Source organism: Heterodontus francisci, chromosome 2 (genome assembly GCF_036365525.1).
Source record: "Heterodontus francisci isolate sHetFra1 chromosome 2, sHetFra1.hap1, whole genome shotgun sequence".
Lineage (NCBI taxonomy): Eukaryota > Metazoa > Chordata > Chondrichthyes > Heterodontiformes > Heterodontidae > Heterodontus > Heterodontus francisci.
In genome coordinates this window covers 36,778,950-36,805,686 of record NC_090372.1, presented here as the reverse complement: position 1 = coordinate 36,805,686, position 26,737 = coordinate 36,778,950, and the positions used below count along the sequence as shown (strand labels likewise).

The 26,737-nt window shown below is 40.6% G+C and overlaps 1 protein-coding gene across 3 annotated transcripts in view; it reads left to right on the top strand.

Moving 5' to 3' along the window:
* cdkal1 (CDK5 regulatory subunit associated protein 1-like 1) overlaps nt 1-26,737 on the top strand; it is a 1,149,347-nt gene that overhangs the window by 301,967 nt on the left and 820,643 nt on the right. For all 3 annotated transcript variants that reach the window (XM_068056978.1, XM_068056983.1, XM_068056992.1), the window contains exons 5-6: nt 190-286; nt 21,769-21,817. In XM_068056978.1, coding sequence (XP_067913079.1) covers nt 190-286; nt 21,769-21,817 — 146 coding nt within the window. The remainder of the gene's footprint in view (nt 1-189; nt 287-21,768; nt 21,818-26,737) is intronic.

Sequence of the window (26,737 nt, the reverse complement as noted above, 5' to 3'; positions counted from 1 at the left end):
TGTTCATAGGTTAAGTACTGTGGACTGTTCACTTTGTTTCTAACCATTATGAGAGATTTAATAAAAGGTAAACTTAGTTTTATTTTTAAAAATGTGCTAAATTAGTATTTGAGTTATAATTTTCTTGACCCAAGTTAGACTATATGTAAAATATTACTCTAATTCCATATCCTGTTATTTCCACTTCAGAAAAGCTCAAGAACAAAATAAAAAGGTGGTAGTTGCTGGATGTGTTCCTCAAGCCCAACCACGGATGGACTATCTCAAAGGATTGAGTGTTATTGGGGTAAGAGAACTCTTCTAATACTTCACCTGAAAAATTCAACTCTTCAGAAAATTTACATTGGTTCTTTGATATTTGTGTGCACTTGGTTTGGATCTGGCGTGTTCTTTATCTGAAGTATCTTAAAACTTGTAAAAACCTAGAACATTGGTAAATTGAGTGCAGTATTTGGATGGTTTTTGCAGCGGTATATAAAGTACACACTTGCTCTTATATGATTTCCTAACGTGGAAGAAATTTTCATGTCTGTGATTTATTTTTGCTCCTTTTTCGGATCATTAAACAGCATGTGGGGAGTTTTAACTCCACAAGAACTGGTGGATAGGAGTCGGGAGGGAATGAAAAATTGTAGTAATTCCAAGCACAACCATAACCCGCCTCCAATGCGACCCCTTCCGGGTTTAATGGAGGCATGTTTGCCTGTGTGCAAGTAACTTGCTTGCTAAAGGCGGCGGAATCATTTGGACAAGCGGATCGGTAATTAGCACAGCTGTTTACATTATTAGTACATGATAATGAGGTGATTTGGAATTGATTAAACACCTCCATAACGTACCGCTCAATCTTGCCTCCTTTTCACTGGCAAGTTTCCTGAGCTCTGGGAAACCTGTGTTAGAGGCAGTAAGTTTAAATGTCTGTTTAAAAGTTAAAATTGTCCAACATCAGTAAAGCCTCAGTGTTTACACTGCTTTGTCAGTTCTCTCTGGCAAGCTTTTTACAGAGAATTCTTATGAGCATAGAGGTTTTTGAGAAATTTAGAGTCTTTCAAACAGACAGCATCAAGATGGGTGCACCATGGATGACTTAAACAGAACATTATATGAGGATGACAGTCGCCATCCATGCCAAGAATATTAGGCTGTGTTGGGATCAGGTGCACGGCAGAGAGGCCGAGGTCACAGGAGGCACTACCCATGTGAAAGGGTCTGCAGGCAGAGGCTTAGCTTCCTTGAGCCTCCTTCAAGAAGAGCTGTGTCGTGCTGGAACTGGTGGCCACACATTGCCCATCTCTGTCACAGTCACCATTGCTCTCAATTTCTTTGCTTCTGGCGCCTTCTAGTGCACCAACTGAGACATCTTGAGGGTCGCTCACTCAGTTGTACATAAATGTATGAAGCAGGTCACGGGTGGGTTGTTTTCTAGTGTGTCAACTTATGTCAACCTCTCCTACGAAAACGATAGCCAGAATGAGTGTGTACTCGCATTTGCCTCTCTGTCTGACTTCCCACAGGTACAAGGTACCGTCGATTGCACACAAGTGGCAATCCAAGGACTGCCAGATCAACCAGGAGATTTTATCAACTGCAAGGGATTTTGTTCCATCAGTGCACAACTGGCATGCAACCATGAAATAAGGTTCATGCAGGTGTGCTTAAGATTCTCTGGGAGCTGTCATGATGGTTTGATATTGCCTCAGTCCAACATTCTTGACCATTTTGTACCAGGAAATGAACCTAAGAACTGGCTGGTAGCAGACAAGGACTACCCCCTTAAAACTGCTTGTTGGTTACTGGCCGAGGGAGGGATAATCACAGGATCTTTACAGTGTAGAAGGAGGCCATTCGGTCCATCATGTCTGCACTGGCTCTCTTTTTTATTCATTCATGGGATGTGGGCGTCACTAGCTATGCCAGCATTTATTGCCCATCCCTAATTGCCCTTGAGAAGGTGGTGGTGAGCTGCCTTCTTGAACCGCTGCAGTCCATGTGAGGTAGGTACACCCACAGTGCTGTTCGGAAGGGAGTTCCAAGATTTTGACCCAGCGACAGTGAAGGAACGGCGATATAGTTCCAAGTCAGGATGGTGTGTGACTTGGAGGGGAACTTGCAGGTGGTGGTGTTCCCATGCATTTGCTGCCCTTGTCCTTCTAGTTGGTAGAGGTCGCGGGTTTGGAAGGTGCTGTCTAACGAGCCTTGGTGCATTGCTGCAGTGCATCTTATAGATGTTACATACTGCTGCCACTGTGCGTCGATGGTGGAGGGAGTGAATGTTTGTAGATGGGGTGCCAATCAAGCGGGCTGCTTTGTCCTGGATGGTGTGGAGCTTCTTGAGTGTTGTTGGAGCTGCACCCATCCAGGCAAGTGGAGAGTATTCCATCACACTCCTGACTTGTGCCTTGTAGATGGTGGACAGGCTCTGGGGAGTCAGGAGGTGAGTTGCTCGCCTCAGGATTCCTAGCCTCTGACCTACTCTTGTAGCCACGGTATTTATATGGCTACTCCAGTTCAGTTTCTGGTCAATGGTAGCCCCTAGGATGTTGATAGTGGGGGATTCAGCGATGGTAATGCCGTTGAATGTCAAGGGGAGATGGTTAGATTATCTCTTGTTGGAGATGGTCATTGTGTTGTGTGGCACTACCACCGTGGCCTATTCATAACCTTAAACATGGACTGTATTCAGCATAGAATCTTCTGGAACTGAACTTTCTTTTTAAATGAACGACAATGGACATTAAAATGCTGTGTAAGTTGGCTGTCGAGGGTAAGGTGACTTGCAATTTCAGCCCAGACTTGAAAGTATCTCAAACCTCTGGGAAATTCCTCATTGAATGACCGTGGATGAAGTGCCTCCCTGGAATGAACATACCAAGACAAAAACCTTTGTGGAATTCACACTACCTATTGTTTGTGGTCTTACCCAAAGCTGAACATCTATGGACTCCTAGACTCACTGTCTCTGAGCTCGAAATTTAACAGAGAGCTGCAAGAAACCAGTTAAATCTTAAGTAGGTGTGAATGGCCACCATCCATCCCCCATTGTGTAGCAATGCCTTCGCACTTCAGATCATTCTGGATGGACAATAGAAGTATTGATCAGGTGGTCACCCAACTGAAACACATTGGCAGATATCGAATCTTATTACTCCAAGCACCAGGAGAGACTGGGCAGTCTGCAAACAGCAGCTGCAGAGACAGCAGGAAAGGCAAAACACCAATGCCTTAAAATTGGAGACTACCACATCTTAAGGCCCCGAAGCCTGTTCCTTTTCAAGACCACCAGTACAGAACACTGACCTCCTCGTAATAAGACGACAAGAAACTAATTTCAAGACCTGCTGAAAATCCACCCCTTTGAGAGAATGCTGAAACGACTTCGATATACGAATCCGGCTGTCGAATCCACCTAATTACACTTGAGGGGTGAAAATGCTGCCTTCCTTGCATTCGTGCTATGCAAGTGCCAGATAATGACCATCTCCACCAAGAGAGCATCTAACTGTTATATTTGAGAAAACTTGTTATTGAAGGATTATCCTGGAACCAATCTTCACTCAAAGTTGCATTTATTTTACAAAGTAAAAAGATTACAAACCTGCACCTTGTCACTCAAACCTTCACCCAGTTTCAATGTTTCCTTATATCTACTCAAGTCAGATGCTAATTAACACCCTGCACCAGCATATGATTAAACACAATTAACATTAACCACCTCCCCTTGACATTCAATGGCATTACCATTATCGAATCCCCCACCATCAACATCCACCATTGACCAAAAACTTAACTGTACCAGCCACATAAAAACTATGGCTACAAAAGCTGGGTATTATATAGTGAGTGGCATACCTCCTGACTCCCTAGAGCCTTTCTACCAGTTATCAGACACAAGTCGGGAGTGTGATGGAATATTCTGCACTTGCTTGGATAAGTCCATTACCAAGAGAACTCAAGAAACTGGAAAGTAAAGCAGTTTGCTTGATTTGCACCCCATCCACCACCTTCAACATTCGCTCTTTCCACTACAAGCACTCATCTCTGCAGTGTGTACCATCTTCAAGATGCACTGCAGCAGCTCATCAAGGCTTTTTCCATAGCACCTCACAAAACTGTGGTCTGTATCACCTCAAAGGACAAGGGCAGCAGGCACATGGGAATATCACCACCTCCAAGTTCCCCTGAAAGTCACACGCCATCCTGACTGGGAAATACATTACTGTTCCTTCATTGTTGCTGGAACTCCCTATCTAACAGCACTGAGAGAGTAAATTTAAAAGCAATCTCCTGCACTGCTGTGGTCATGGCCTGCATAGACTCATTTGAGAGCTGTGCTTGAAGCTCCACAGAGGCAGCTACTCTTTCCATGGCAGACATTCTCACGTTCACTTGCATCATCAATCCACTACTGCTGGAGTTGGACGCCTCCGTCCTTTCCACTGTTGTAGAGACTGGCTCATCAGTTGGTGCCTCATAATGTTATTCCAGTACCTGTATTGTTCTTCTCAATGATGGCTCTTGGGGTTTAGCGTCTGTGTCCAGCTGAACAGAGCTTGGAGATGATTATGCGCCCCCCCAGGGTGGACTATATCTACAGCTGTCCCTGCCACTAGTGCCTGCTTATGCTGATTTTTGTATTGTAAATCACCAGGTGAAAACTCAGCTAGCTCTCAAAATGGACACACCAAAGTGTGAGTATTTGTGCTGGTGGATGGCAATACATCCTGTTACGGTGCACCCTCAGATGGAATGAGGTCCTCTGAGGAATTGTCCTTGTGCATCTCCTGCGACTTCAGCTCTATGCGTGAAGGCCCTGAAATACAGAAAAAAGATGTGTAGTGGCAAAATAACAATCTTGGCAACTAGCATACTCAGTTGTCTCATAGTTTAACCATTAATGAAATGAAGTCACCATGTGTGTCAGAATTATTAATTCTGTCACCAGGCATCTGCTAGTTTCTACGCTCTCCACTTCCAACTGTGAGGAACGCAGATGTTACACTTATTTACATGGCCTACTGCTCTGCATCTGTAAACTGCACAATTGGTGGCAACCCACCTCCAGCCCTTTCTCTCTCTCACTTGTTTTAGTGCCCCCTTCTAGAAAGGGCGAAAGAACAGACATGTGAGTGACTGAAGGTTAGATATAAGTGACAGCAGCGTACTTCCTCCAATTGCTGAAAAAAGTCTTTCTCCACCACACCCAGTATTAATTCAAGGAAAGGATAATTGAATCTGGATGCTGGCCTTGCTCTGTGTGAATCTATGCTAAACACCTCCTGGCTCCTGAAAATTCAATTTCTGCATTAGCTCTTTAGATAGTGGACCTCAGATAGTGTTGTGCTAGTGTGCATCATGCCTGCTGCACAGCTTGGAGACACAAAATCCCAAATTAATTGTAACATGTTCCAACAGTTTGAAGTGGAGAAGTCGACCTGCTAACTTTACTTTGGGGTTTAATGCATGCAATCCCCCGCTCGGAACTTGCATTTGCATTAGCATTTGGGCCAATATGTTTGTTCATGTTGTGGTTTATTTACACTGCAAAGGAAGATGAGCTCAAACAAATATTCTGCTGAAAAATTTGAATAGAATTTCATCAAATAGTCTAGTGGAAGTAAAAATCAACTGTAACTAGAGAGACAGTAACTTCTAGGAACAGGTAAAACAAAACCTGATGGTTACATGCATGGATTCATACTTCTGCGGGGTAAAGATGAAAAGGCTTGTTGGTTGCAACATAGCTCTTTCACCATTGGGATCTTGTTTTGAATCTAGTGGAGATGAATTAGAATTAGAACATTACAGCGCAGTACAGGCCCTTCGGCCCTCGATGTTGCGCCGACCTGTGAAACCATCTGACCTACACTATTCCATTTTCATCCATATGTCTATCCAATGACCACTTAAATGCCCTTACAGTTGGCGAGTCTACTACTGTTGCAGGCAGGGCGTTCAACGCCCCTACTACTCTCTGAGTAAAGAAACTACCTCTAACATCTGTCCTATATCTATCACCCCTCAACTTAAAGCTATGTCCCCTCGTGTTTGCCATCACCATCCGAGGAAAAAGACTCTCACTATCCACCCTATCTAACCCTCTGATTATCTTATATGTCTCTATTAAATCACCTCTCCTCCTCCTTCTCTCCAACGAAAACAACCTCAAGTCCCTCAGCCTTTCCTCGTAAGACCTTCCCTCCATACCAGGCAACATCCTAGTAAATCTCCTCTGCACCCTTTCCAAAGCTTCCACATCCTTCCTATAATGCGGTGACCAGAACTGCACGCAATACTCCAGGTGCGGCCTCACCAGAGTTTTGTACAGCTGCAGCATGACCTCGTGGCTCTGAAACTCGATCCCCCTACTAATAAAAGCTAACACACCATATGCCTTCTTAACAGCCCTATTAACCTGGGTAGCAACCTTCAGGGATTTATGCACCTGGACACCAAGATCTCTCTGTTCATCTACACTACTAAGAATCTTCCCATTAGCCCAGTACTCTGCATTCCTGTTACTCCTTCCAAAGTGAATCACCTCACACTTTTCCGCATTAAACTCCATTTACCATCTCTCAGCCCAGCTCTGCAGCCTATCTATGTCCCTCTGTAACCTACAACATCCTTCGGCACTATCCACAACTCCACCGACCTTCGTGTCATCCGCAAATTTACTAACCCACCCTTCTACACCCTCTTCCAGGTCATTTATAAAAATGACAAACAGCAGTGGCCCCAAAACAGATCCTTGCGGTACACCACGAGTAACTAAACTCCAGGATGAACATTTGCCATCAACCACCACCCTCTGTCTTCTTTCAGCTAGCCAATTTCTGATCCAAAGCTCTAAATCACCTTCAACCCCATACTTCCGTATTTTCTGCAATAGCCTACCATGGGGAACCTTATCAAACGCCTTACTGAAATCCATATACACCACATCCACTGCTTTACCCTCATCCACCTGTTTGGTCACCTTCTCGAAAAACTCAATAAAGTTTGTGAGGCACGACCTACCCTTCACAAAACCGTGCTGACTATCTCTAATGAACTTATTCTTTTCAAGATGATTATAAATCCTATCTCTTATAACGTTTTCCAACATTTTACCCACAACCGAAGTAAGGCTCACAGGTCTATAATTACCAGGGCTGTCTCTACTCCCCTTCTTGAACAAGGGGACAACATTTGCTATCCTCCAGTCTTCCGGCACTATTCCTGTCGACAATGACGACATAAAGATCAAGGACAAAGACTCTGCAATCTCCTCCCTGGCTTCCCAGAGAATCCTAGGATAAATCCCATCTGGCCCAGGGGACTTATCTATTTTCACACTTTCCAAAATTGCAAACACCTCCTCCTTGTGAACCTCAATCCCATCTAGCCTAGTAGTCTGATGCTCAGTATTCTCCTCGACAACATTTTCTTTCTCTACTGTAAATACTGCCGAAAAATATTCATTTAACGCTTCCCCTATCTCCTCTGATTCCACACGCAACTTCCCACTACTATCCTTGATTGGCCCTAATCTAACTCTAGTCATTCTTTTATTCCTGATATACCTATAGAAAGCCTTAGGGTTTTCCTTGATCCTATCCGCCAATGACTTCTCGTGTCCTCTCCTTGCTCTTCTTAGCTCTCCCTTTAGATCCTTCCTGGCTAGCTTGTAACTCTCAAGCGCCCTAACTGAGCCTTCACGTCTCATCCTAACATAAGCCTTCTTCTTCCTCTTGACAAGCGCTTCAACTTCTTTAGTAAACCACGGCTCCCTCGCTCGACAACTTCCTCCCTGCCTGACAGGTACATACTTATCAAGGACACGCAGTAGCTGCTCCTTGAATAAGCTCCACATTTCGATTGTTCCCATCCCCTGCAGTTTCCTTCCCCATCCTACGCATCCTAAATCTTGCCTAATCGCATCATAATTTCCTTTCCCCCAGCTATAATTCTTGCCCTTCGGTAGATACCTGTCCCTGCCCATCGCTAAGGTAAACCTAACCGAATTGTGATCACTATCACCAAAGTGCTCACCTACATCTAAATCTAACACCTGGCCGGGTTCATTACCCAGTACCAAATCCAATGTGGCATCGCCCCTGGTTGGCCTGTCTACATACTGTGTCAGAAAACCCTCCTGCACACACTGGACAAAAACTGACCCATCTAAAGTACTCGAACTATAGTATTTCCAGTCGATATTTGGAAAGTTAAAGTCCCCCATAACAACTACCCTGTTACTCTCGCTCCTGTCGAGAATCATCTTCGCTATCCTTTCCTCTACATCTCTGGAACTATTCGGAGGTCTATAGAAAACTCCCAACAGGGTGACCTCTTCTCTCCTGTTTCTAACCTCGGCCCATACTACCTCAGTAGACGAGTCCTCAAACGTCCTTTCTGCCGCCGTAATACTCTCCTTGATTAACAATGCCACACCCCCCCCCCCCCCCCCTTTTACCATCTTCTCTGTTCTTAATGAGATGTAATTCATTTCTTATGTACAGTTAGGCTGCTGCTTTACTGAAACTGCCACTCTAAGACTAGAATCTGCTCGCTGCATGAATGTACAAGGATGGGTAAAATGGACTTCCTCCCTTGTATCTTTCTGATTGCTCGTAATGGCCTTTTAGGCCACTTGCTTCATGTTTCTGTTGGTATTGAACCAGGAAGTTATTAAAAGAATGAAAAAAATTGCCCTTAAAGTAAAAATTGAAGCAGTACTGGGTTGCTGCCTGACACTTAGGTTCAATTTTCAGTTCAGAATGAAGAAGTGAAGTGTCGCCTTCTCTCAGGTATATGGGTTTTATTGAATTTATTGAACTCAATGTTCAGTCCGCAAGGCCTAATCGAAAGATCAGGTGCTGCTGCTTGAGCTTGCGTTGACGTTCTCAGGCATAGAAGCAGCCTCCCAGCCCATCCTTTCTTCCCTACCTTGCATTCTTCTCTCCTCTATCTTTTTCCCATCTTTTCTGATCTGTCATAATCCATCCTCTCCAACTTGCTCTCTTGCCCACTGTCTCTTCTCCGACTCTTTTCCCTCATTGGTCCAAGTATACCTCACCCTCTAACCTTACTCAGTACATGAATACTGCCCTTAGCCTTGACCACCTCATCAGTGATGCCAAGGGAGACTGAATAATGCATGTTAAAAATGGTGAGTGGTGTAAAGAATCAAAACGAAAAGGACCTGTAAGTTGTGCAGTTAGTCACTGAAAGTTCCTCCTCTCCAACTGAAGATGATTCTACCCCTGAGCACTCCCACTTGCCCAGTAAGTAAGATTTTCCTGGCAATCCCAGCCTGCCTCAGTTATCCTTTGTTATTAAAGTGCTTCTATTTAAAAAAAAATATATTTCTTGAGGAGTTGTATTTTAGAATTATGGACATTGGTTCATTTGGGAAAACTGAAAAGATTCTATCAATGAGTTTTTTTTTACAAGGGTCACTGAGAGGTCTTGTTTGCAAACAAACCTTTACTAGATTTCACATGCCTTGAGCTCAATAAACGTCAGAAACCTTGGTGACTTAGGGGAAGCTGTTTACAGAGAGGTGACGTGTCAAGATTTATGCTGGTCAGGAGGTTTCGCTTTTGCGGTATTGTTTTTGATTCATTTGGGCTGTGGACTGTGCTGAAAGCAGTTAAGTTTGTAGCCTGCTGAAAAACACTCAGCTCCTCTTTCTCTACCTCTTTGTAAAACCCTGCAAATCCAGTGTCTGAGAACTAAAACCCCTGATGCGCATTTCTCCTGAGATGCTCCTGGAAGGCTTGCCAGATTAATTCTCGACGGCACCTGAAAAGAACTGCCCCAGAAAAGATCCCAGTGACCGTCCACATGCACTTAGACGCCAGACTGTTTGCCATTTGGGGACACAACATATCTCATCCTTTTTCTTCAAGAACTAACAAATATTTGGCCAAGTATTCTTTTTTGTCTTTTTTTTTGTAAAATTAAAACCTTTGCAGTGAATATTTCTTGATTTTTTTCCTTTAACCGGTGTGAGTGAGTGTGTGTGTGTGCGTGTTGGTTATTTAAGAAGGGAACTTTCATACTTCAATCTGTGTGTTAATGCTTTGCTTCGTTACTGGATAAGTCTTGTTTTATAATAATTTGATAATTTTGTTATTTATTAAAAACACGTTAGTGTATTTTATTCTGGGATAAAGAGTAGAGTGTATGATTGACCGTATTGGTAACTGGGTAAACATTTAAAATATGTTGTGACCTGTGGAGAAGTGGAACTAGAAAAGTTCTCCCTCCTCAGTCGTAACATATAATTGGGGGCTCTGTGTAGGATAACCCAAAGCCGACAACATGCAATTGTAAGTGGGGTAATAAGAACTGAAAAGAGGAAAAGGAAAAACTAGATTTCTTGTGCATTAAAGTTTACATTACCGGAATGGATTTGTCAGTTGCTACGACCTTTCTAGAGAAGGAGGACTTATCATTGAATGATTTGAGAAACTTAAACAAGGTTAGGCTCATAGCATTGGCAGAAAAATTGGAGTTGGAGTTAAAACTAGGAGCTAAGAAAGCAGACATAATTGAAGTAATAGCACAGCATTTGAAATTGGAAGAAGAAAAAGGCGATCCAGATGGTTATTCAGTTGAATTATCTAAAATTCAGTTGCAGTTGAAATAGCTTGAACAGGAAAGAGACATGAGAAAACTTGAACTACAATTTCAAAGGGAGCAAGCAGAGTGGCAGGAAAGAGAATAAGTTGAAGAGGAGGAAAGCAATTCGAATTTTAAAAAGCTGGAACTAAAACAAAGGGGTGGCCTTGACTCCAGTGAAATTTGTGGTGAGGAAAGAACTGACCCCAGCCCAGGATCCAGTGGAGAGCTGTTTAAATTTGTGCAAGCCCTCCCAAAGTTTAAGGAAAGGGACGTAGAGGCATTTTTCATTTGTTTTGAAAAGATAGCCAGACATATTAAGGAAGGCCGAAGGAAAGCTGGACACTGCTCGTGCTGAGCAGGTTGATGGGCAGAGCTCATGAAGTTTTGCCATGCTTTCTGAGGATTATGAGATGGCAAAACAGGCTATTCTCGCTGCGTATGGAGTTAGTCCCTGAAGCTTATAGGCAGAAATTTCGGAACCTCCAGAGACAGTCTGGGCAGACTTGCACAGAATTTGAGAGGGTAAAGCAAATTAATTTTGATCGTTGGATGTGGGCACTAAAGGTAGAGGCCACATATGAGAATCTTAGGGAAATAGTTCTCCTTGAAGAAGTTAAAAATTCACTCCCTGCGTTAATAAGAACCCATGTAGAGAACCAGAAGGTTTCAACAGCCAGCAGCTGAGATCACTGGTGATAATGAGCTTGTATACAAGACCAAACACTTTGTCCGTCATCCCCACAAACCAGAGAACGATAGAAGGTGGGAGGGTGAAAGGAAGGCAAGTAGCCAGGGACAAGAAGGGATAGCTGGGAACACCCTGGGATCGCCTCCTCAGGCCAGAAAGGAAGATGCTAAGGGTGGAAGTGAGGTCTACAAGCCTAAGTGTTTCCATTGCCGCAAGTTGCAGGGTAAACCCATGGGACTTATTGGGGTACACAAAGCCAATGCAGAGAAAGGGGTCCTGACCAGGATTATGACAGATCAGGCTGTAGCTCTGACTGCAACTCAAAGGCAAAGTACAAAAACCGCTGTGAGTGCGGGGGACGTGAACAAGATACCTGAGAGTTATAGGGAATTCTTGTCAAAAGGAAAAGTAACTCCTTATCCCTCAAGTGAGGCAGATAAACCTATAGTTATATTTGGGAGTACAGGAGCCACCCTTGCTAAGGAAAGGCATAACTTTTCCACCAGAGTGCGCATTGAATGCCAAAGTTTAGTGATTGGTATCAGTGGAGAGTATATACCCGTACCTTTGTATCGGGTGCACCTGAAGTGTGACCTAATGTTGGGAACGATAACTGTAGGAGTTGTTCATAGTTTGCTTGTAGATGGAGTTGACCAACTCCGGGGGGAATGATTTGGCCAGAGCGAAGATAGTAGTTTCTTCAGTAGTCATGGAAAGTCCAAGTGAAGTCAAAGAGACAGAGCAGTTGCAGGAAAAGGTTCCAGGAACTTTTCCTTCATATGTAGTGACCCGAGCAATGGCTAAAAAAGTTCCATTATCGGAGGTAAAATTGGCACCACAGACAGATAGCCGAATATCTGAAACTTTCTTTGGGGATTTTGTGTAATCTGAAGGAAATGTTCAGTAAGTCTTCTCTGATCAAGTCTCAGCCAGTCGATCCAGAGTTAAATAAAGTGGCACAATCGGCTCTAATGGAAGCTGAAGCAAAGGGAGTTCCGGAAGGCTACTATATTAAAAATGGGATTCTGATGAGGAAGTGGAGACCTCCTCACAGACCTGCTAACGAAGAATGGATGTTTGTTCACCAGATAGTGGTACCGCTGGGAACTATTAAGGATAGCCCATGAAATTCCGATGGCAGGATGTGTGGGGATCGGAAGACCCAAACATGTATCAATTGACATTTTTACTGGCTAGGTCTTTCCAAGAACGTGGTGCAGTTTTGTAAAATGTGCCATACACGCCAGATTGTGGGAAAACTGCAACCTGCCATAAAACCGGCACCTCTAATTCCCATACCAGTTTTTGGGGAATCATGTAGTAGGGTGTTGGCAGACTGTAGGGGACCTTTACCGAAAACAAAAGCGGGACACCAATATATAGCCATGGATATGGCTACTCAGTTCCCAGAGGCAATTTCCTTGAGAACAATTTCTGCTATGGTAGTGATAGAGACGTTAACCCAGTTCTTCACTAGATATGGATTACCGATTGAGATTCAGTCGGATCAAGGGTCCAATTTTATGTCTAAAGTTTTTCTGGAAGTTATGAGTAATTGGTACAACACAGTTAAAGTCTTCAGCCTACCATCCACAGACACAAGGGGCTTTAGAATGGTACCATCAGACTCTCAAAACGATGATCAGGGCATACTACCATGAATATCCCCATGATTGGGATAAAGGGTTGGAATTTCTTTTGTTGCCATTAGGGATTCGTCTAATGAGTCTACCGGTTTTAGTCCTTTTGAATTATTTTATGCACATGAGGTGAGGGGTCCTCTTAAACTAATCAAAGAAACGATTTTAGAACAGAGTGATTAATTTTCCGTGGTAGATTATGTATCCTTGTTACGGAAGCGGCTCACGAGAGCCTGCAAAGTGGCTGAAGAACACCTGAAAGCTTCTCAAGCAACCATGAAGAAATTGGCAGACAAGCATGCCAACACCCGAACATTTCAACCAAGGGATGAGGTGTTAGTATTACTGCCTTTCCAGGGTGAACCGCTGAAAGCATGGTTCAGTGGTCCATATAAATTGGTCAAAAGAATTGGTAAAGTAAATTATTTGATTCACACCCCAGATTGCCAGAAAAAGAATCGGCTGTGTCATATCAATATGTTCAAACAGTATCACCACCAAGAGGAGGATAAGCAAGCTCAGGTATGTCAGGTGGGAAAGACAGGGAAGGATGAAAGGGATAGTGAGGATGAGGCAGAAGGAGGCCTAGACAATTCTCAAATTGACTCTCCTACTATCCGGTTAGCTAATACTGAATTGTTAGAGAGATTAGACACTATGCTTTCATATTTGATTCAGAACAACGAGAAGACCTAACAAGGCTACTCACAGCATTTAAAGGAGTCTGTAGGGACAAACCAGGATGTAGGGGATTCTTTTCCTATAAAACAACTTTCTTATTGCTTAAGTCAAGATAAACAAGCCCAGGTGAAAGCAAAAATCCAATACATGTCAGAAAACCACCTAATTGAACCCAGTCAAAGCATCTGGAGTTCCCCAGTCGTGTTGGAGCCTAAACCTGACGGTTCAACTAGATTCTGCATAGACTATAGAAAGTTTAATGCAGTAACAAAGACAGTCTTCTACCCAATACCTCTCTTGGAAGACTGTATTGACAGAACTGTCAGTGCCACGTTTCTTACAAAAATAGATCTGTTAAAAGGATTCTGGCAGGTTCCTTTAACAATCCGAGCTAAAGAAATATCAGCCTTTGTGACACCAGATAGTCTTTTCCAATGCTAAGTGATGCCATTCGGGCTAAAAAAAATGCCCCAGCCACTTTTCAGTGACTAACAAACCACTGTTCCTAACTGTGTGGTTTACCTTGATGATGTGGTGGTATACAGTGACACTTGGAAGGGCCATTTGGAACAATTAAAAGCTCTGTTTAGAAAATTACAGTCGGCTGATTTAGTGATAAACCTTGCCAAAAGTGAATTTGCAAAAGTGAGGGTAACCTACCTCGGCCATGTAGTAGGGCAAGGACTAGTGTTGCCAAGAGCAGCAAAAGTATAAGCATTGGTGGAGTTAATTACCCCTAAGACTAAGTGAGAAATCATGAGGTTTTTGGGGATGTGTGGTTTCTGCTGCAAGTTTGTACCAAATTTTAGTGCTATAGCTGCTCCAATAACTGATTTGCTTCAAAAAAAGAAAAGCAAGGTTGGCTGCCCCAAATTTCACTCAGCCCTTCAAGGTAGCAATTGATGCTAGTGACCTGGGGGTTGGTGCAGTCCTTTTACAAGACAATGAATTGGGCCTAGAAAGACCAATGGGATACTTTTCCAAAAAACTAAGTCGACACCAAAAGAGATACTCAACAGTGGAAAAAGAAACCCTGGGTTTATTACGAGCTCTTAAACTTTTTGAGGTATATGTCTGCCATGACTACAGAGAGACGCTGGTATATACTGATGATAATCCCCCTAGCCTTTGTGGAAAACTTTAAAAACCAGAATGCCAGATGGAGTTTACTTTTGCAACCTGATCACTTAACGATTATCCACATTGCTGGGAAAATAATGTGATTGCTGATGCTTTGTCTAGAATTTAACTTTGCTTTGAATTATCTGAGTGCAATGATGATACAAAGCAGAACTGTATTGGTGACAGGTAAAGAGTGAATGAGAATGAGTGTGGAAATGTGTTTTAATATTTTTCATCATCTTATTTTTCCCACACTTTGTAATGAAACGCATTTAAAAATGGTGTTTCCTTCCTCCAAGGATGGAGGTGTGATGAAAGTGCTTTTATTTTTAAAAATATTTTTCTTGAGGACTCGTTTTTTAGAATTACGGACATTGGTTCATTTGGGAAAACTGAAAAGATTCAATGGATGTGTTTTTTTACAAAGGTCACCGATAGGTCTTGTTTGAAATCAAACCGTTAATAGATTTCACATGCCTTAAGCTCAATAAACAACAGAAACCTTGGTGACTTGTGGGGAACTGTTGACAGTGACATGTCAAGATTTATGGTGGTCAGGAGGTTTCTCTTTTAGAATATTGTTTTGGTTCAGTTGGGGTGTGGACTTTGTTGCAAGGGTTTGTAGCCTGCTGAAAAACATCCAGCTCCTTTTTCTCTACCTCTTTGAAAAAACCCTGCAAATCCAGTGTGTGAGAGCTAAAACACTTGATGCTGTATTTCTCCTGAGATGCTCCTGGAAGGCCTGCCAGATTAATTCTCGACGCCGCCTGAAAAGAACAGCTCCAGAAAAGATATCGGTGACCCGTCTACATGTACTCGGGCACCAGACTGTATGCCATTTGGGGGCACAACATAACTCATTCTTTTTCTTCAAGAATGATCAAGTATTTGGCCAAAGTTTTGTTTTTGTAAAAGACCTCTGTAGAAAACATTTCTTGATTTTTTTTCTCCTTTAACCAGTGTGTGAGTGTGTGTATGTTGGGTATTTAAGAAGGGAACTTTCATATTTCAACCTGTGTGTTAATGCTTTGCTTTGTTACTGGATAAGTCTTGTTTTATAATAATCTGATAATTCTGTTTATTAAAGAAACCTGGTTAGTGTATTTTATTCTGAGATAAAGAGTAGAGTATATGATTGACCGTATCGGTAACTGGGTAAACATTTCAAATATGTTGTGACCTGTGGAGAAGTGGAACTAGAAAAGACAGTGCACTCCTCCTGCCTCAGTCGTAACACCTTGTACAGTAACTCCCTTGATTGCATTTCTGATTTACAGCTACGCTCCACTTCACTGGCTGTATTTCTGCTATCCAAATGGCTGCTGTTCCATGCCTCAATCTCTTTATCCCCACTGATCTGAATTCTCCTTTCTCACCTCTTCTTCCCCTTCCTTTTCTCTCACCTTCCCCTTCCATCCTATCCTGTCTCATTGTCTTCTCTCCGTTCATCTTCCTTTCTCCTCCCTGCTTCCCTGCTCCCTTGCCGCCCTGCTCCTCTTCTTGCCTGTCATCCTGCTCCCCCTCCTTCCCAGTTCCATTCATTTGTTTCATTTTCTCCACCTTGTCACACTGCTTGATCTGAAAAATTCACTTTTTTTGACTACCCATGTAACACCATGGGAGATGACTAACCTGAAATTTGGTTTCACAGCAAAATGTTAAATCAAAATTGTCTTTTTTAGAGCACAATGCTGATGCTGTTTTTAGTTGAGAAGTACATTAGTTAAAAAGCACAAAGAATGACAAATTTGTTACATTGACCTTGACAAACAAAGTGAGGAATGAATGTAATATGCAGAGGTTCCTTTGTTTAATTTACAAGCCTGAAAAGAAGCAGTGCTTTGCAGCAGATAGCCCAGGACCCCAGAATACTTATGTCAGCAGAAAATGGGAAAAGATAACCAGTTCAGATGCATTAATTCCTGCACGATGAAATTTTAATAAGTGGTTGAACCACACTGCAAACTTTAGGCTGTGGAGGAGTTGCAGGTAGCGGAGAACAGATGAAGAGCTCTACCACACTTGCTTTGAGCCTTGTGAGAGATAAATCGACTAAGAACATGGAAATATTGCTCAAATTCTACAGATTTAAAGTTCTTACATTTTCATTTAAGCCCTGGAGTTGTACAAATCCTTAGGACAGTAGAATAGTTTAGTTTTCTTGAAGAAGCACAAACAGATTGTTCTTAATTGGACCAACTGTCATACCTTCTAAAGCTTCTCTTACTAATGCAAAACAAATTTCTAAGTGTCAGAAGATAATGACAGTAAAATGCATTATATATTGAAAGGGATAATGTTATTGATAGTTTGGGAAAGATAGGTTGGGGACATTATCAGTCAAATTTAATATAAAATTCCTGAATTTTGTATGTAGAGTCTGTCATATGTGGTGTCGCAACAGTGTCTGTTATCTGTGGTGTCTATATCCTGATCATTGAGCCATCAGTTGGTTTTGTTGTTCTTTATTAGTTATGTTTTTGTGTTTTTTTCCTGTTTATTTGGTTGTTTGATAATTTACATTATTCGCAGTCATATTACACTAAGCCTTATAATCTTTTCTCTCTAATCACAGTTCACTAAAAAATAAATTCTGTGAAATGCCAATATCATGTGGGCTATTCATTCATAATGCAGCATAATGCTGGGTCTCCAAATATGTTGGACTTGAGTATACCCACTCCTAGCTGTGCACACCTTTTTCTCCTCCCCCATTTCCAGAAGTGAGCAGGCAAAATTTATATTAAATGGTTTATAACAATCCAGGAGGCAATAGTACCCAGGTGCCATTTTGGTTCTTCTGCCTAACAAAAATGACCATCAGGAATCATTTGGTGACCGTTCTCTTCACACGTTCTTAAATGTTTGCCTCCTTTCTCTTTTGCTGCCCACATTTTTGGGCGTGTGTAGAAATCCATCTACTCAATTTGCAAGAGCATTCCCAATGAAGCTGCAATGGCCATCCTCTCTCAATGACGCACTTGCGCTTTCCAGTAGGCTCCCAAATGTGTAAACACTGCAACACATGGAGGAGTAAATTATTGCAGAAATGACCAGGAGAGAGAGAGAAGTAAAACATAAGTGAGAAAAATAGCAAGAGATGAGAGAAAAGAGGTAAGGAAAGTGAAGGTGGAGGTGGTGGGGCAACAGGTGGAGAGAGAGCATGGAAAAGTGATATGTACATCTCTAAAGAACAAACACTGATTTATTTCAGTAGTGCTATGCGTCAGGGCATCAGAGAGAAAGAAAGACATGCATGTTTTGGGGATGGAAATGAAAAGGAGAAAGACTCTCCTGGGTGAGGTGCAATGGAGAGTGAACCTGTTGAGTGAGCAAGAGAAAATAAAGACATGGCTGATCTGGATCAGAAGAGAGAGACTGTTTTGTATCGGCAGAAACAGAGAAATACTTGTTTGAGAGGAGCAAGAAGAGAGTTACAGATATTCTTGGGGTTGAAGAGTGAAAATCTATTGAAGTTGATAGAAAAAGAGAGTCACTCTGAGCTGGGTGAAAGCTGCAGGACAGAAAGAATACGGCTATGATACCTAGTTGAGAGGACGGATGTTGTGAAATAGTTGCTATTGTGGCTTCGCAGGCTTACATTTAAGACATAACATATCAGTAAGTTCCCAGGCACAACAGCAAAATACCAAAGGAACTTAGAGCCCAAAAAGTATGGAAGTAATGCAAGGAGATCCGACGGGAGTTAAATTTGAAAGTGGAGATCTAGTTGTGCAAGTAGGAAGAAAGCAAGGCTCCAGAAGTGTAGCAATAGAAATTTGGAAGTTTGGAAACGTTCAATATCTTGAAGGGAAACACTCAAAAAAGGCTATTAAAGGCTTTCCTGGTGTTTCAGTGGGTCGATTCACTGGGTGCTATGTCATTGGTCCTTTATTGTATGAGCCCAAGATCAATTCCTGGTTAGCCCCACTTCCTTAAGGTATAACTTGGTTGCAATAATTGACATCAATGTCCCCAGGAAATGGAGGAGATGTATAGCTCCTACTACTGAAAGTTGTACAGTTAGAAGTGCATTTATGTCAATACTGGATGAGGAACAGGATTCAATTTGTCTATGGTGTACTCAGAGTAAGGTATGAACCAAAGCTGTCTCGGCTCGGGCATAAAGAATGTCGACGTGAGGTGCAAGAGATTTGCTACCTATGGAACTCAACCCCAACAAATCTGACATCAGGAAAGGATTGCAAGGGTGAAAAGGGGGTTCTATTAATGAAATGCACTGTTGCCATCCCTAGTATGAATTGAAGTTCAGTGCTTTAAGTACAGAATTGCTCTTTTTCATATGCATGAACAATTCACTGATCCATGCACTTCCACCCCAAATCAGCACACAAGTGCAAAGTAGCCCAGTCAAATCACATTTTGCCCAGCTGGCAAATATAAAATATCTGTACTTGTTTCAAGATCATAATAATTGGGACGTTTATTTATTGATTAGTGATGTAATAAACCAATAAGTTGAATTTATGAAATGACTGGAAATTTGCTTCAAATACCATTTCTAATGGCTCGTTTCAGTTAACTATCTCTGAGTGATGCCCTATTCTATGGGGATGTTCTATGGAGAAAAGCAACTTAGAAATGCAGATTAAATTTGACCCAACCACCTTAGAGGAGGATTTTGGTCAGGAGACTGTTTGCAGCTGAATTTATGTTCAGTGGTCTGCAAATAAATATTTTTTTATAAGATTCCTTGTTGTAAATGTTTGGTAAGAGTAAAGAGTTAACCTCAAACACAAAAACAAAAAGCATTGAATTGCACAGCAGGTCAGTCAGCATCGGCAAAGAGAAAAGATTGATTATGACTGATAAGTTCTGATCATAGCCGGTCTTGTCTCTCCATAACATTTTCAGATTTTTATTTGATTTCCAGATTTTGTAGCCTTTTTTCTTTTTATTTGACATCAAATATAAGTTGTTAGCTTATTCACCTTCAAACACTTAAGGCAATATTTTTCTTTATTTGTTAACAGTGAAGAAATAAATGTGTGTATACTGTGTTCATGTCTACAGCTTTGTTTAAAGTAGCAGAATGATACAAGAATGAAAAGTTCTAGTTATGAAGGAATATTCAAAAATGTGGACTTTATCACTGAAAGAGGGTAAAGGATGGTTTAATACATTTTCAAAATTATAAGATCAGTAGTGAAAGATTATTTCCATTGGTTGATCAGTCATAACAAGGAGGCTTACACACCAGATTGTTACTAGAAGAATGAAGGGAAAGTTGTAAGAAGTCACGCAGAAGATTATTAGAATATGAAATGCTTTGCCATATGTAGTTATTGAAGCAGAAACTCTAAGCATTGTTTAAAAGGAAACTGGAAAATGATCTGGAAAATGAGGGAAAAAGCATACCGTAAAGTGAGATGAGTTAAAGTAAATAACCCCAATTGAAGAGCAGGCACCAGCAAAGATACAGTGGGCTGAATGGCAACTTCCAGTCCTGTAATTTAAATAATTCATATTTATTGTTAGCCTTCGTTCGGTGGTAGTATTCATGTCTTCGAGCCAGAGGGTTGTGCATTCAAGCTTTAATATAGGATTTGAGCACATAATCTAGATTGACATTCCAGTGTAAGGCTGAAGGAGTGTTGAAGTGTCAGAGGTGCTCTTTTTTTTGGTTAAGAATTTAAACCGAGTTCTTGTCATACCTCTTGGATGAATGTAAAAGCTGTCATGGCATTATTCGAAGAAGGACAGGGGAGTTCCCCTGGTGTCCTGCCTCCTTAACTGATTATAAATCTGGTCATTTAGCTCAGTGCTATTTGTGAGATTTGCTGTGTGGAAATTGGCTGCTGTAATTCCCCACATTATACCAGTATCTACAATTCATTGGTTGTGAAGTGCTTTGGGACGTTCTGAGTTTGTAAAAGGTGCCATGAAAATGCAGGCTTTTTCCTTTCGTGAGAAAAATATCACAATTTGCAATATCCTCATAATTGTTCAGTCATAAGAAGGCGTCATTGGACAATTGAGCACACTTTAACCATTTGCTCAGTTTCTGCAATCCAGAATAACTGAAAGGCTGTATAATCCTGCATTTATGTCTTTCCTGTTCCATGTACTTAATGGCATTTGAACAGTTGAGTCTGCACTGCTCTCGGCCAGATAATCAATTCAAAATAGTGTGATGAACCATGTCATAGTTAGAGAGAATGTAATTCATGACTTTGGTCAGGGTCATTTTGGCACAAGGGGAAGGGGGAACCTTGATTGGTATGATTCCTGTAGGGAACTGCAGTGGATGAGCATGGGTCTGAGAGGTGATAACATATTCAAGGACCTTGGAGAGGAAAGGGAGGCTGGAGATTGAGTAGTAATCAACAGTAAAAATTTAAGACTCGGGAGAAGAAATGATGACTTTGGATTATCTCATGCTGTTTGAAATTCAGAAAAGCTCCATAGCGTATGCATCCTTGGAATTGTAATTTTTCAAGTGTCTGATCCTCGGCAGAAATCGGGTTTAACAACTCATCACCCGGGAGGTTGAAAAATAACACATGGCCTGATAATACAACATATTGGTGTGATGTACCACACAGTCCAGTCAAGCAATCAGGTTGAGTTAACCAAAGGGAGGAAAGGGAAAATTTAAAATGAGTCAACATGAGCCACTTTTGTACATCTTCCAACTACTTGTTTAAAAGCAGCATTGGCAAAGACTTGGAATGTACAGTAGTTCATTACTGCTTGTGAATGGCAGTCCTAATAAAACGCACTGGTTTCTGTGCAGAAAGATGAAAACATTTTAGTCAGCAATGCCTGAACAGCTGAAGCAAATTCAGTAGGTAGCTACAGGAAGAATAAAGTGAGAATCTTTTCATGAAATTGGTACTGCTTTTCAAGGCTCGGTGATGTTTCAGTTTCAGGTTACAAGGGCTAGTGTATGATTGAATATGTGGGGAGACTGCCACCTTATCTCGCAGTTACTGAAATGTGTTATAACAAGATTGTTGTCAAATTCTCATCAGTAATGGCGTAAAAATGTTTTTCCCTTGTTAGGTTCAGCAAATAGATCGTGTAGTTGAAGTTGTTGAAGAAACAATTAAAGGTAAGTTCTTGAAACATTGTGAACTAGTTTTATACATATTTACATCTTAATTTGCTAACACAAAATTTGTCAGTATGTTTGATTCTAGTCTTGCGTAAAACATGTTTATGCCCCAAAACAAACTTTTATAATGAGGTTAGAACTTGACTTTGTTTACTCCCTTTTTTTTCTAATTGTGGATGACTGGTTGAAAATATTATTTTTGTGCTGAGAAATTGGCTATTATTTTAGGTTTAACTTGATATGGTCAAGTACGTTACAAGATTACAAGATAATTTAATCTCATTGAACTGAAAGTAAGACAATATGCCCAACATAAAACATGTATAGAAAGGCAAGATTTATGAACTTTTGGTTTGAAATCCTAAAATTGTGCTTTACTGATTTAGTTGAAGCCTCTGTGACCAGTAGTCCTGCTTCCATTTGCAAACACTTAAGTCGTTCTAGGTAAGGTTTACCAAGTGACTGGACAACAAGTTCAGCATTTGGAGGAAGGACTGATAAGATTGTAATTAGGTCAACTGGTGTTTATTTAACATGTCAAAAATCTTCTATTTTGTCACCTATTGATTATTGTGCTTTATGATATCAGAAAAAGATTTATAACTCAGATACTAGAAGGGTTATTTGATAATTTGCATCACAGAGGATTGAAGGTATGGAGGTCATCCATTATACAGTACAATTGTTCCAATTTTCCTATCAATGCAGTATTAATTAAGCTCTCAGTGTTACTTGCAGTTGGGGTGCCAGGTGTTATTTTAAGTTTTTTGGTGAGCTGTATTGGTGCGTAACTACGGTGAGCTTCATTTCTGTGGGCTTGTTGTTTGTATTCAGTGGAGGAGCCCCATTTATATTGCGAGCTGTCACTGGGGCACACCAACAGGCAGACGTCAGTAGGTTTTTTGCATGTGACTTATAGTACAGCTTTGTACGTGCCTGAAGTTAAAATTCTAGCATGATAATCTGGAACATTCTTTAGACTGTCCAGTTACTGCCTTTAAAACTATCTTTCACCAGAATTGATTAACAGAGTATAAAATGCAGCACGACTGTTAAATGGTCAGATTTCAGTAGAGTTCCCAATTAGTAAACAACAAGCATGGTTCTGGTTTCACAAATTGCAATGCTCTGCTCTCACTTTCTTCACGTGCACCATTTTCTTTACATCTATTCTCTTTTGTCTTCTGGTGTGGGACAAAAAAACAGAATCAACACGGGCATACATACTGAATGAGGTTTCACTAGTAGAAACGCAGAATAATTTATATTTATCTGCAATACAAATGTGATAAATATTGAAAACTATCAAAGTAACTAGCCATAACAAGAAATTAAGTTCTCCCATCAGTTATTTGATCCATGCCACTTTTACAGAGTATATGTGCACAAATAAATAAATAAAAAATAAATAAATATATTGTGTAACCTTTTAGAGGTCTTTTCTGAAAGTGATCACTTAGTGAAATGACAACCTTTTTGTGTTCTTATAAAGGTTATGTCAGTCAATGGTGCTTCAATTTATAGAATTATCGAATTTATTTGTATTTGTCTTTGTGACAAAATATAAGGTTCTTGGTATGTTTGTGACGATACAGTTTGGTTTATAAAGAATTATATAGAATTTACAGCACTGGAATGGGCCATTTAGCCCAACTGGTCTCTGCTGGTGCTTATGATCCACATGAGGTTTGATCCACTTTTAACTAAAAACCTGTGTTTACTGCAACTTACAGCATTAACGTATTGTTGGAATGTTAAGGTAAGAGCATTGATACATTCAATCCACTGCACTGTGCAGGATAGAATGTGAGTATTCCCCAGATGAATCTAAGAGGAGCTGTTTGATGGGATTGAGCAAGAAGAATCAAGCAGCCAACATGCTGCACCTCTGGTGTCTTATAGCAGCAGTTCCTTTGGTTATTAATTTATGTGCTCTTTCAAATGGGGACAGTGTATGGTGGTAAGGAAAGCCCAAGGAGGAAATAAAATTCTGAAATATGGGGAGAATTTTTAAAAAATATAACATATCGTACATATGTATAAAAAAAACTTTCTAATTGCAGTGCCTAAATACAATTACAAATCAGTGAAGATATTAAGACAGTAAAATGCTTTCGTTCTGTGACAAACAGGCTGCTTTTGATTTTAGCAAGAAAAACTGGATTTCTGTGTAATGTTATAAAACCCCTGTGGCCTGAAAAGTATGATTCAGCTAGCTTAATAAAATTCAAGCTTATTCTCTAATACAGAATCTATTTTTTATTGTGAATTGTGTGCATACAATACCCTGTTTTCTTGCCACTGATGCTGATCTCACTAAAATTACCGAAACACAGGAAGCGCCTGCAGGCATTAAACATTTGTCAACCAGTTTGACGTGACAGTTGAAATAGTTGCCCATTCTTAGTTCAGAAGTTAATTAAGGTCTATCGCAAAAATTGTTTTTCTCTGATATTTTGAAAGTATGACTCATTACCATTGGCAAAGGGTGTAAGTTTGGGATTAGACAATGATAGGGTGTAATTCAAAAACTTTAAATCAGTTGCTTCATTAGCTATTAATTGTTGAATGGGTGGGATATCATGGAGGCAACAGAATTTTGTATGATTTTTGTTGTGAATTATGATCTGAATCAGCTTCCTGAAAGGGTAATTGTTATTAAGTACTGCACTTCAGCACTTTAGCAAGTTATTCTGCATCACAGAAATTGATTTGCCATTGTCTAACCTGCAGTTTGTGATCAGAGTAGTTGATTGAAAATGGTGATCATTCATAAGCTTTCTGAAGCACAATGCAATTCTTAAGCGTGCCAGAGAAAGTGATTAAAATAAACCATTTGACTCTCACGAAATGGGAACCATTTAGCTTATTCAGCCCATTAATAAAATAAGTTCAAGAATAGGAAGTAGCACATCATAAGGATTCTCCTTTTAACACGTTAAGTATCTAGGTGTGCTTTTTGACATGATGAATCAATCATTGAGAAACTGTTGCTTTTCCTCATTCTTAAGTCTGCCTTGTAAACTCAGTATATAGTCAGTCTGATGATGAGAAATTAATTTTAATGGTTTTCTCTGAAAAATTCTCATTTAAAAATTGTTCTTGTTAATGGGATGAATTGGGACTAAATTGACCAGCACACTTTGAGAAACATTAAGTTGACTGGTGTAGGTATCACAATGTTACAGTAAAGGTATTCTTCAGTAGTTGCAGTTGAGGCAAAGTGGGTAAAGGATTACTCTGAATCTGTCTTAGTTCCATCTAGCCTGTGGGTGCTGTTACAGCCAGGTGAGGAGGGGTCACAAGGCTCTTTTTTGACCTTATTCCTTTTAAAAAGTGGATGTACTTACCACTTCAGTGAGTGTTTTACCTTTTACCTTTGTGATGATCGTAAAAGAGCCAATCGAACATGTTTTCTTGAGTTTAAACAAGAGGTGAGTTTATTATACTTGACAATCTAAACCCGATCTAAATAAAAATAATAAAATACGCAACATGTTCACGCACACACTCACACAAGAATTACACACATAGATTACAGAGTGCTGAGGAGTAGATCTGCAGTTGGATTAGAGTCTAGAACAAATGAAAATTGATACACAGTCTGTGGGGGTGGATGATTCTGTTGTCTCCAGCTGAAGTTGTGTTCTTGATATCTTTGGCTGGTAAATGTGCAGTTTGTGGCTGGCCCACCTGGTTCAGGTTTTTCTTGTAGGTAGAATTGTAGCTGGCTTTCTTCCCCTGGTGTCTTTGTCTTGGATCCAGCAACCAGCAGCTAGGCTTCGCACAAGGTCTTCTAGCGAGGGATACACCCCTTCTGGCTTCTGCCCAGATCAATCACTGGCTTGTCTGTCTTTATCCAAGGGAAACTTCCAGCTTTCGCAGAGATGGACAGTCACATGACTGCCTCAGTGTATTCTTTGGAACCTTCTAATGAGATTCAAGGCTCGGAGATTCCATCTCCTCAGGCCTCAGGATGCCAATATTTACACTTGGGATTTGCTCTTTCAAAGTCAATGTGTCAGAATGGCCTTGAATGTTTTGCTAATGAAAGCAATCTTAGATAATTCAATAACTAAAGCAAGCCATTGTTTTGGATACAGGCTCATCAGACATGTGTCTCCTGTTGGAGGCCTAGGAATGTGTAAAGTGTTCAAATGCAAATTGCAGTGGCCATCTTGGCTGCCAGCTTTTTTTTAAGTTAACTGTAGGATTTTTTTCCATTATAAAGTTTAATGTAAGTTTCCAACCGATGAATTAAAATTCCTCATTTGGCATATCGTGTTTTCTTGACAGTGCTCGAAACTGATTGTGGGTGACTAAAATGAAATGAAAAAGAATGTTCAGAATTTTTTTAAGGACTGATTTTTGACTTGAAAATTGACAGTTGCCAACCCCTGCAAATTATTGCAATCAGAAGATTTGGTTTTGTGGCTTTTCGGCTGCATGTTGAGATGGCATCTGGTGTAATTTGCACTGTTTCATTTCCTTTCCTAATACATTGTCAGAGCTAACTAGCCAAAGTAGTTATTAGATTTTTTTTACATCATTATGTTTGTTGAAGAATTATGTTTTCTGCTGAACAAGATACAAAGATATAAATGAAGTGTGTAAAAATGCTTGAACGTTTAGCAACTTTAAATTATTCTACTGATTTAAACAAAATGTAATGTTCATTTCTTTGCACAGAATTATTGTCTAAATATATATATATATTATGGTTGTAACTGAAAATCTGAGATTGTTAATGAACCATTTAAAAAATAATCACCCAGATGCAATCTTACATGTTAGATGTTGCAACATGTTAGTATAATCAGTGTGAAATGAGATTCAACATAAATTTTAAGTAAATCCTGAAGGAGGATTAGTTTGGCAGACTTTCCAGGAGAAATGCGGCATCAGGGGTTTTAGCAC